We start from the raw sequence: 11798 nt of genomic DNA, 5'->3' as shown, positions 1-11798 counted from the left end.
GTGTGGTCGGTCAAGTGTACTGACTACCAACCAAGGTGGATTGGGAAGTCATGCTGATGGTCCTCTAGGTCTAGATGCAGAACCAGCGACCCATTAGGTTTTTCTAGGGGTGCTGATCGTTAGATGGAGAGGATCAACGTGTGGTGTCAAAGTGATCCTACCCCTAGCGATACGGCTAGAACTCCCCGGCCTCTGTCTCGCTCGTCGGGTGTTTCCAGAATGATGTCCTGAGTGCTTCCCATGCACAGGCTGGGTAGGGAGAGGCTCTGGCCCAGGCTCAGGCTCAATACGTGGTTAGAAAAGGACCATGTCATACCCAAAGCCAAGCGACATGAACTCCAAGCTCCTAAACCTCATCATCGTGCCAAGGTAGAGTGGGTGGAAACTATCCGTCATCTAGGCTTTCCCGAAGGAAAAGGTATCGCACGCAGAAGGCCCCTACCTGGCGTGCCAGTTGTCGATGTCTAGTCTCATGGTCTAGACGCCAACGAGTAATATGAGTCTACATGCCCCGGAACCAAGATGATGGTGTAAGAAGAACACAAGAGATTATACTAATTTGGGCTAACGATGCCCTACATCTAGTGTGAATATGGAGACTTGTATTATCCTACACCCGAGGTGCTTGTCGTAGGAGTTACAAGCGGGTTACGAGAGAGGGTACGTGACCTAGGTCTCGGCTGGAGGTGTGGTTGTGTCTAGGTGTGTTCGAGTGTCTCTGCCTATTATGAATGGGACCTTCCTCCCCTTTTATAGCTCAAGAGGAATGAAGGGGTACATGTGTTGGTGTTGTAGCTCATCCCTGAGTACAGGGCAAGGGATGGTGTCTTTACGGTAGCGGCAGGGTGTCCCATTCTCGGAGCTGTTGTCGTGGCCGGACCATCACTAATCCTGTGGACTTGATGTTCGGCCCTAATTCCACCTTGCTGAGCCATGCTCAGTGTCATGGCCTGCTTTCCCAGGGCCTTATCCTTGAATGGCGCTTAGACACGACAGTAATCATTGTGGCTGCAGTGCCTTAGACTAGATGTCACACATTCCCTTTGACCCGCCGTACGTACATTGACAGGTGTCAGATGCTGCAGTGATGGAAGCAGGTAGCATAGCGAGCGTCATTTCTTCTTGCCGTGGTATGGTGAGCACGTGCCCCGCGTCCCATCCGGGGTGCGGTTATTGTGTGCAGGGAGTCCTCGAACAATTGATCTGGGCCGAGGCCAGGGCTCGGGCGAGGCGGAGAAATTGCCAGAGGCTTGGGCTCAGGCGAGGCGGAGAAATTGCCCCCGACTTGGGCTCGGGCAAGGTAGAGAAATTGCCCGAGGCTTGGGCTCGGGCGAGGCGGACAAATTGCCCGAGGCTTAGACTAAATCTCGGGTGGGTTAAGGAGGAATCCCCGCCACTCTTGGTCTGCCCTGGGCCGAAAGAGAGGAGTTGCAGCCCCACTTTAGGGTTTTTCTTAGGATGTTTGGACCTTGAGGTAACCTTGGGCTTTTTTATATTGTTAGCTGAGGTGCCCTGGTTTATGGTACGTGACAACAGGGTTCTAGATGAGAAAATGCAAGAAAAAAATCTAGTGGAAGATTTAAACACATACGGATACAAATTCAGGATTTCTGATGCAAAATATAAGATCAGGTCATGGGAAAGTGCCGAAAAAAAATCTTTTAAGATACAAATATAAGAAATTCTTGGAGATAACCTCTTTTTTCTTTAGATACTAATTTGAAAGTAGGCAAACACCATATTTTAATGAACAAAATATGGGGAACTCCAAGAGATGCTCTAACTACGTCGTCTCAATGCTGCTGTGAGAGTAGAATTATTGTACACTTACGAGACGAACTATGCAAGCGCAATGGTATATATGAAGAGGATTTGCCATTATGGTCTTATGGAATATGAAGATTCCTAGTCTGATCCCTTCTTTGCATTCTCTCAGAATACTTGACAATGTCGATACCAGAGGTGTTGCAGCCACCAAATGCAGACTCCAGCTTGTCCAGGTCAAACATGTCAGCCATTATTCTCTGGCACTCGGAATCGTTAGTGTAGACAAATTTCACTTTCTCTTTCACCTCTGGCTCGATGAAGTAATTTAGTATCTACATAAGCAAGTTTTCAGAACAAAGTCATGTAGATGTTCATGGAAAGCACTGTCAGGGATGCAAGGGCACATTGCCATGCTCGTTTCCAATATTCAACTGAACAATAGAAGTACTACTAATGTACATTCCATGTGCGCTGGGTGCAGTCACTATATTGGGTGTCGAGCAAATCATTCTCAACATATAAACTTTTTGAGAAGACAAATTATCCATTGAACATGTCTTTGACATTAATGCACTTACAATATCCATAAAAATATAAAACACAATATACATTGACACTACAGTTAATGAATACTATAATTTCCATGAAATGTTTAACAACCTAAATCGGATTTATAAAATGGTGTTTTTTAAACATAGAGAGTATAGTAGTGCTTTCGCAAATACCGTACCTTCCAAAAGGATTCGAACATCTTTGGAGGGTTGCAAAGAATTGCAACATCTATCAACCCTGGATAATAGTTCTGAATTATATGCACTGATTGACGGGACTCCGCCAATGGAGTACTTGATACTGTCCATCCACTGAAATCAACTACCCAAACAACATTTTCTTGTGCATTTTCTGAGCTCATGGTACAACTTTCCAAGTTGTAAACTAGTAGTTTTACCTGCTCCTTCGCTGGAACTAAGCTCTATCCAAACACGCCTTAAGGTTAGCAAAATATATGTTATGGACAAAGAAGTAAGAAAATTTCTTCAAATCTTAGAAATCCTTACGGCACATTGGTATGATCTCCCAAATGTAAAGTAAGTTTTTTTTTTGCAAGATGTTTGAAGAAGAAAATGATGTCCAAATATAAAGAGGTACATATTTCTTTACAGAAAACATTTTAAGTGTAATTTCACATGCAAGATATTATGGGTTTTGCTATAGTATTGGGAACTGATCGTGGACGTCGAGCATGACCTAGTATTGTGACACTAATGTTGTTAGGCACTAATGTTGACAAGATTCAATCCAAACTCGACAATCAGATCCGAAAGACTGTCACATGCACATAAAGGTATAATAAAATCTATTAAAGAAAAGTACATTGCTACGTATCAGCAGCCGGTCACAAAGACTATCCAACGCGATGCCACATAGTATTTTTATGATGACATGGAGAAGAGGTGAGAGAAAGAGGTTGTTGTTTTGTGAAGCAACCCATAGTGAAATATTGGGCACAACCATCTTGTGAAAATGTTATATTTATTTGAGACAACTAGATTAGCTACTAAATCTGACCTTTATTGACGGCATGGCTACAAACACAGTTCGCCCATTCTTGTCGAGGTAGTCAGCTATATACATTTTCTTCAACAACTGCTCCGTTTCAGCAATGTCTTCCTAACATAGATTCCAAGACAAAAATTTGCTTTTCGTGACTAATAAAGATACCATAAACACAAAAATAATACATAACAGTGACCTTTTATTACAACCATATATGTAAACTAGTGCTTATATAAATACACTCCAAACGTGTATATATAGGAGTTCATTATCCAATAATATACGGCACTTACCCAACGGATTTTGTCTGGCCTGTACTGACGCCTCCACTTGACAGTTTCTTTCAGAGCCTTGGTCGCTTGCACCGTGCTCCAGTTTCTAGTACGGAGGAAGCGGCGGATGGTGGAGTCCGTCAAGAAGCCTGGCATCTCTGTGGGCAGGTCACCCAGGAGTTCCCGTACCTCATTTATCTGTACAAGTATGTCCATATCGACAAGTTACTGATGACCATTTCTGTATTCTGTCAGGTCGCACTAATGAATTTCTCATGGCAACAAATAAGTTAATGTAAGTTTTTCCTGCGGAAGTTATTACTTTCACAGAAAAGGAGATGAAGATTTTAAACTTTAATTAACCACCGTTTTATTCTGTACAAAACGTCTGAGCGTGCCGTCTTACCTTTGCCTGCTGTTCATGTGAAGACGACGCCTGTTTCTTCAGCTTTGGGTCGCTCTTGCTCTTGAGGAGGTTACTCATTGCTTGTGCTCAGTTCTGGGTTTCTAGCTGGATGCCTGCACACATCCAGTCCACAGGAATTGCTCCTCGATTTTATAGAGTTCTCTTGCATGTGCCGTTACCAGGTCAGCATCATGGACACGGGGATACGAGAAGATCGACGGAATGGAATGGCAAGTGAGGAGATGGTAGTTGAGCTATGAATGCGTTCAACGATGTAGCGGTTCTCCCTTGCGTCTGTGTCATGGTCCACGCTGAATTTAAGGTGCAAGGATGGAGTTCGGCCAGGAGCCCGGGCATATACTCGCACTGTCTCTAAATATCTGTGGTTCATTTTCTTGGAAAATATTTTTAATTAAATATATATTAAAAAATATTTATATTTATAGTATATAATTAGTATCATTAGAAAGACATAATTATTTCAAAAATTTATAAATACAGATGTTACATGTATTTTTTTTATAAATGAAGTCAAATTTGTGGTACGTACACCAATAATAATAAATCGTCAAATTTGTGCTGTGTACACCAATAATAATAAATCGTTAGGGACAGAGGGAGTATTTTGCAAGAGTAGTTGGCTGGTGATCGTTGAAGACTAGAGCTAGAAAGGCACGGCTGTATCAAACACACGTCACCAAGCCTAGAGAATATAGTATACTGTTCGCTTGTCTTATGCTAGTGCAGAGAGTTTCATAGCGTTGTTCCAAGGTTGCCATGTTATGTAAAATATGAAATAAAATTTGGATGAAACACCAACTCTCAATGGAGAGTTTCATTTCATGGTTTCATAGGCATTTAATTTCAGGACATATAGAGAGTTGGTAATTGTGCTAAAAGTGTTTTATCTAGATGAAACCCATTTATTGTCTCTCTGCTTAAATACACTGCCATGTCAACCAAAATGTTCATGTAGCAGTCTATTTAATATGAATGAAACTCAGATTAAACTCCCAATGAAACTGGCTTTATAAGCCGTATTTTTTTTGTCAACTAATAATATTTTTCTCTTAAAAAAATGAGTGTACAACCATGATTTTGCAGGGCACTCATAATGCAGACTCTATCATAGAGTCTAAAGTTATTTATTACCTCGAATAATGTGGACTTAGAGTCTAAATAAGACTTGTTGTCTTATTTTTCCTACCTCTTTCTTTAATAAATATGTTGTCATATCAGCAAAATACCATAAATAATATGAAATTAATTGTTTTGGACTCTGTGATAAAATTTTGCATTGTGAGTGCTCTCGTAGAAGCGAAGAGGCATGCAGACTCCGCGAAGAAAATTAATACTGATGAGGATATGGTCAGCCAAAGAGATTAATTATTACGACGGAGCCTAAAGATTCCTGCTGTGAAATAAATTTAAGGCATTTATTGTGGTCAAGACCCTTCGGTTGGCGAGAACCTGGAAATATTAATTACTTGTAGAATTAGATTTTGCCATCGGAATTCTATATTCTCAATCCATCTCAAATTCTTTCGACTTTTTTAACATCAAGTTTCACCACATGTGTTATTCCAAAATTTGTATAAATTTTTACTTCTTTTGTCGTGGCTTGGTTTATTAACAAAAAATCTTCAAAAATGACTTAAATTTGACTATGTTTATATAATATTTTTTTAATAAAACAAGTAGTCAAATTTAGAGTAAAAGAAATTAAACGTGCTTGGCTCGCAAAATTCAAAAACCAGTGTTACCTCCAGTCCGTACGTTTTAAGAACGACCTTAGGTCATCCTTTTATGTTTGGCCTTCTGTGTTTAGTTTGCTTGTAAGTACATTTTTTTCTTGAATTTAACAAAAAATGTTACATTGGCGATCTCTATAGCCTATCCTATCTTATACTCCTATAAAATTAAACGTCATTATCTATTTCTCTTAACATGCAAGTTGTCTAACTAAACAACCCACTATCACATACAACTAAAAACCAACTAGCCCATATAATTGTAGTGTCCACATTAGCATATCACTATATTTTTCTCAACATACAAGTAGTCTATGTCCAACTAAGTAATGCACTATTACACACAACTAAAATTCACTAGACAAACAATTGTAATGTCCACATTAGCAAGATACATAAGAATTTTTTTTTGTCCATGTCATTATGTCACACAATCTACAATTTTGCAATCCAGCTGCAATACGCGGGATATCCTCCTAGTCTATATCTCTTATAAAGATAACCTCCACTAGCTATTTATCTTGCCATGCAAAGTGTCCACATCAGCATGTACTAGAACATTCTACTAACACATAGCACATTCAACTATCTCGCGCATATAAAGTGTGCACATCAACATCCATAAGACATCAACCTATCGCATGTCATTATGTCTCCATTGAACCTATTATATTAGCAAAACACATGAGTTATTAACGTATATTGTTATATTATCAACAATATATATACATCTCCTGATTTTTAGTGATTAATATTTTAACCTATTTATATTCCTGTTTTATACCCACGCTAAAGCACGGGAAATCCTCCTAATACCTTATATAGACGAAGGCCACTATCAATCATAATTATTATAAAGCTCGCACCATGTTAAGCCATGTCATCAAGATTTCAAAGCCGTTAGATCATACTCTTAATTATTTTCTAATATCCCACCGTCCATCCTGATCCATCTCACATGCTGTGCTGCCACTCACATACACATGCGCCATCAATTTTTGCATGGCATGCATCCCTAGGATCCCCAACCGTTTTTTATTTTGCTTGCTGCAGCATGGCATCCCTAAGTTCATACTTTCAAGTTGTTTGGAGTTGTTTTAAGTTAAAATTTTTAAATTTTAATTAAATTTCTATAAAAAATATCAAGATTTATGGTATCAAACAAATATCCACTACAAGATTGTGCGTAGCCTCCTAGTGTCAAAAACATTTGGGAACATGAATAAAACACACAGATAGACATTCCCGAGTGTATGAACTCAGCGAACCACACTAGAGGGCATCATGTCACGAAACTAAAGGGTTCCCTAGTGTCTTGAACGAAACAGTCGATGAACTAAAAGTTTCCCGTGTGTTTCCACATGCAGAGCACACGAGAATGAAATATACTAATGGTACAGTCCATGATAACAGAACCATTCCCCTAAGTACCGCACAATCGACATCCTTTACACCTATTCTCCAGTGTTGTTTCCTGAGTGCTTGGAGATGATCAGATGACACGCACTCAGTACAGATAAGGTTTAGGCCGCTACCATATTGTACCACGCGGATCATTTTTTTGTTAATTACACTCAGTAACTGCCCCACTAGCTCACCACATTGTAGATCCATATGCACTGACATGCACTTCATAAATTAGAATATGGAAAAGTTGAACTTCCCAGTCCGGTTTACACGGAAGGCGATGGCGACGATTGGGCGACTCCGGGGCAACCTTGGTCAATGGTGATGATTGCAATCTTCTGTAGCTCCACCTGGGGTTCATGTGATTGGAATCTCCTGATTGTACTAGAGTTAGACACCGTATTTTAACCAAGCGCTCTGGTAACGTGATCTGGTTCATTTAGGTCACGCGTTTTTTTAGAGTTTCTGAAACCCCATTCATGCTGTTTTCAGCAGCATTATCTTCGCATGTTGACTCTCGATTCAGTCTCGATCTCAGTGGTGGGCGAAAAGGGGATTCTGGTTAGGTTTCTGCCCGCCCGAAGCCATCATATTTCATGTTGATCATCTCTCGAGGAGCCTAGTAGATGACGGGAAATAGTGTTGAGTTAAATCTTAGGGCCTGTTTAGATTGGGAACGAAAATTTTCTGGGTGTCACATCGGATGTGTCGGAAGGATGTCGGGAGGTGTTTTTAGAAACTAATAAAAAAACAAATTACATAGCTCGTCAGGAAACTGCGAGACAAATTTATTAAGCATAATTAATCTGTCATTAGCATATGTGGGTTACTGTAGCACTTAAGGCTAATCATAGAGTAACTAGGCTTAAAAGATTCGTCTCGCGATTCTTAACTAAACTGTGTAATTAGTTTATTTTTTTATCTACATTTAATGTTCCATGCATGTGTCCAAAGATTCGATGGGATGGATAAAAAAATTTTGGGTAGGGAACTAAACAGAGCCTTAGGCATAAACATAAACAGGATCTTGCACTACTAGCCCTACAACAAGTGGCAAAGGCTTTGCCGACTGCTTCACACGTGGCAGTCGGCAAAGAACACGGGACAAAGAATTCATCGGCAAAGAAATATTTGCCACCTACCAAGAGGAAAGCAGTCGGCAAAGCCTTTGCCACCTGCCAGTATGGCAGTCGGCAAAGGGAACGTACGCCGTTGTGAGATGACGGAGCGCATCCCGTTTGCCGACTGCCACGCGACAGTCGGCAAAGGCTTTTTTTTATTTTTTTTATAACAGAATTTCTTTGCCGACTGCCTTTTTTGGCATGTGGCAAAGGCTCTTTTAATTTTTTTCAAAAAAGAAATTCTTTGCCGACTGACTTTATTGGCAGATGGCAAAGGACTCTTTGCCAACTGCCTTTGTTGGCAGGTGGCAAAGGATTCTTTGCCGACTACCTTTATTGGCAGGTGGCAAAGCTGCCATCGTTCATGAGATTCCATCTTTGCCACCTGCTTTCCACGTGGCAGGTGACAAAGCTGGAATAAGTAAAATTTTGGTCTCTTTTTTCTGTTTTGCATCACAAATATGATTATTCTGGAATTCACATATATCACACAGATCCACACATATATATCACACAAATCCACATATATAGCACACATAAACCATAACAAATGAGTCCAACAGTTCACATGTCATTCTGGGCATCTTGAGATGTTTTGTATAGCATCTCAGGCATCTTAGAATATATAGGCAAAAAATCTAAAGCATTTTAGAACATAATAACAGGCAAAAATAACACAGAAAATTATGCATTAGGCAACTTATATAACACGAAGTGATAAGCAGGAAAACAAAATATCATTAGCCTTAGAGCAAAACACACAAATATAGAAGCTAGTTACACAGAATTTCATGTTGCCAAAGTTTACACAATGATTAAAAATAGAACCAAGCAGATTTGTTCTTACTAGTAATATATTATTTTCTATTACCTGATAAGCAATTCAGATCATGCTCTTACTAAAGATCTATTCTTATTACTATCATATGTTGTTCTTACTAGTTAATATGCATATGTGTGAGGTACTACTACTCCTGTAGATATACATCCTCCAGTGATGTATATCTATTTTTCTGATCTGTCTATTCTCCCTCTTCTCAACAGCATCAGTCGCTCGACAGCATCAGGTGCACGCTGTGCATGTCAGGTCGGTCCGGCACCACGGCCTGGCAGCACAGCAGGCCGAGCTGGATGCACAGCAGCGCCTGCTCGCTGTCGTCGGGGTTGGACAGTGGCGGGTCCACGATCTCCAGGGATCGTCCTTCTTCGAACAGCTTCCATGTCTGAATAAAAGTTTCAGAAGATTCAGCACATCAGACTATCTACTACTATAGTACGCAGAGGAATTTCTTTCTGACGAGGAGATCTGAGCACTTACATAATTCAAGAGGTCGATCTTTTGGTCATCCGAATGCCGAACGATATTCTTCCGTCCGCTCACAGTCTCCAGCACCAGGATCCCGAAGCTAAAGACGTCAGTCTTGGTGGACATGTAGCCGTTCAATGTGGTACCGTTTTGGCCAATCTAGCTGGACACACTTTTTCCTGTCCGAAGTAGTCAAAGGATCGGAACATAATGCACATGTTAGAGAACGAACTGATTTTCTGTGTCATCCTAATCTACTATTATCTAAGGAAATGTATGCACCATGTGTTTCTAATACACCCAGTTTTCAGAAGGTAGTATAGTTATGCCATTGGGGAAGGGGAAGTAGGGATAGACGAGCAGGAAATGGCCGGAGGAAGCACAGCAGCCAACAGAGACACCAGGTTGCCGTGCTGCACCTTGAGCAGGAGCCGGACATCAAACATGAAAGATCGAGCATCTCCACATGAAAGATCAAACATGAAGCTTCTAACCTAGAATCCTAGATACTAGTGCTTCTGTCATTCCTAATAACAAAAATTGAGCTACAGTCTACAATACTCACCGAGTCACCACTAACATAATATCAGCATCTCATTTTCTAGTTAAACCAAACAATAACTCACAAGTCTAAGTAGCATTTAATATCGTTCTATGTCTGCACCTGCTTCACATAGCAAACCACAATGATAAATTCAGATCAGCGTTCTTCCCAAAGAAGAGATACAAAGAACACTCGGTGTCTAAGAGCACTCACAATGCAGACTCTATCATGGAGTCTAAAGTCATTTATTGCTTCGAACAATGTAGACTTGGAGTCTAAATAAGACTTGGAGTCTTTTTTTTTCTACCTCTTTCTTCAATAAATATGGTGCCACATCAGCAAAATACCATAAATATATGTAATTAATTGTCTTGGACTCCATGATAGAGTCTTGCATTGGGAGTGCCCTAAGTATGCCAAAAAAATGTGTCAGGTACGCAATGCCAGCTTTGGAACTGCCTGCCAGCCACATTGACTTTCCTATTTCGGTATTTCCCTCCTGGAAGATGAGATCGAGAACTAGATCATCACTCAACTGAATAGGCATGCATGCACTGCAGTTTCTGAAAACCAAAATGCAGTCCACAGAACAATGTAGGCACCGACCATGCTTGCATTGCATGTGACCCAAACAAAGGTTCCTCAAAATATATCTCAAAAGCTTTATCCAAAGAAAAACTAAAAAGCATATGTAGAAGCCAAATTTGGGGTATAGAAACTAATAGCAGTACCCAACAAGTGATTTTTCATAATATGGGATGAGAAAAACAAAGATCAGACCGTTGCATTTGCTTTTGCAACACAATGATGAGAATCAATTGTTCTTGTTCATAATATATTGGTGAAAAATAATCTAGCCATGCTATAGATCTAACAAATCTCCTCAGGAAATGTTCTGCTCGTGTTGTGTACTTGGAACTGGAACATCCCACGTCCAAAGTAGGAGGTGGACTGGTGGAGTTGGAGGGCGTGAACGATGTGCTGAGCTGCTCGCTGCTGGCTCGTACCTGGATCTTGGTCGGGTCGCCACTGCCGCCTCGGAGTCGCTGGTCGAGGCCGCGAGCCGCGGCCGGAGCGCACGCTCCACCAGACACGGGCTCCCACGTGGGGTCCGCATCGAGCGCCGTGTGCAGGACAGAGCCGCCCGTAGGGCTCTCCGAAGCCGCGGGGCCGCCTGCCACTCGCGCGCTGGGGCCACGGGTCACCGAGCGCCACCGAGCTGAGGCCTCCGCATCGCGCCCGATCTCCACGGCGAGCCGGCCAGCCATGCGCCCCGAGCCGCACGGGATCGCCATGCCCACCACCCGCGCGAGCCGCTCAGGGCCACAGCCGCGCGAGCCACCCGCTCGCTGCTCTGTGCGCGCGCGGAGCACGGGCACTGCACCGCATCGCGGGGCTGAGCCGCGTGGGAACCACGGGCCCACGCGCCCTCAGAGCCGAGTGTTGAGGCCGCAGAGCCCCATCGCGTCTCGCACTGTAGGGCGCCACCGGTGTCAGGACCGCTGAGCGGTCGGACTACTCAGGGCGGCCGAGCGGGCGCCATCTCGGGCCCCGGGCGTCGCCGAACATCGTGAGATGCGGGGCCGCGAGGCCGGGTGGTGGCTGTGCCGCGCATCTGCCGGCCGGGCGATGCCCCTGAGCTCCTCCATTTTTCTGACTCTATATGT

The 11798-nt window shown here is 42.3% G+C and overlaps 2 protein-coding genes across 2 annotated transcripts; both read right to left on the bottom strand.

The window, feature by feature from the left end:
- Window positions 1624-4154, bottom strand: LOC8058313 (random slug protein 5). The gene is made up of 5 exons (XM_002439473.2): window positions 4003-4154; window positions 3618-3794; window positions 3337-3438; window positions 2498-2740; window positions 1624-2099 (listed from the first exon to the last, which is right to left on the bottom strand). The coding sequence occupies exons 1-5, from the start codon at window positions 4078-4080 to the stop codon at window positions 1887-1889; spliced, it is 813 nt and encodes a 270-aa protein (XP_002439518.1). The 5' UTR covers window positions 4081-4154; the 3' UTR covers window positions 1624-1886.
- Window positions 9328-11426, bottom strand: LOC8058312 (cysteine-rich receptor-like protein kinase 8). The gene is made up of 3 exons (XM_021448086.1): window positions 11139-11426; window positions 9600-9746; window positions 9328-9504 (listed from the first exon to the last, which is right to left on the bottom strand). The coding sequence occupies exons 1-3, from the start codon at window positions 11424-11426 to the stop codon at window positions 9328-9330; spliced, it is 612 nt and encodes a 203-aa protein (XP_021303761.1).

The sequence above is a fragment of the Sorghum bicolor genome, chromosome 9 (genome assembly GCF_000003195.3).
Source record: "Sorghum bicolor cultivar BTx623 chromosome 9, Sorghum_bicolor_NCBIv3, whole genome shotgun sequence".
Classification (NCBI taxonomy): Eukaryota; Viridiplantae; Streptophyta; class Magnoliopsida; order Poales; family Poaceae; genus Sorghum; species Sorghum bicolor.
This window is presented reverse-complemented; position numbering and strand designations above follow the sequence as displayed.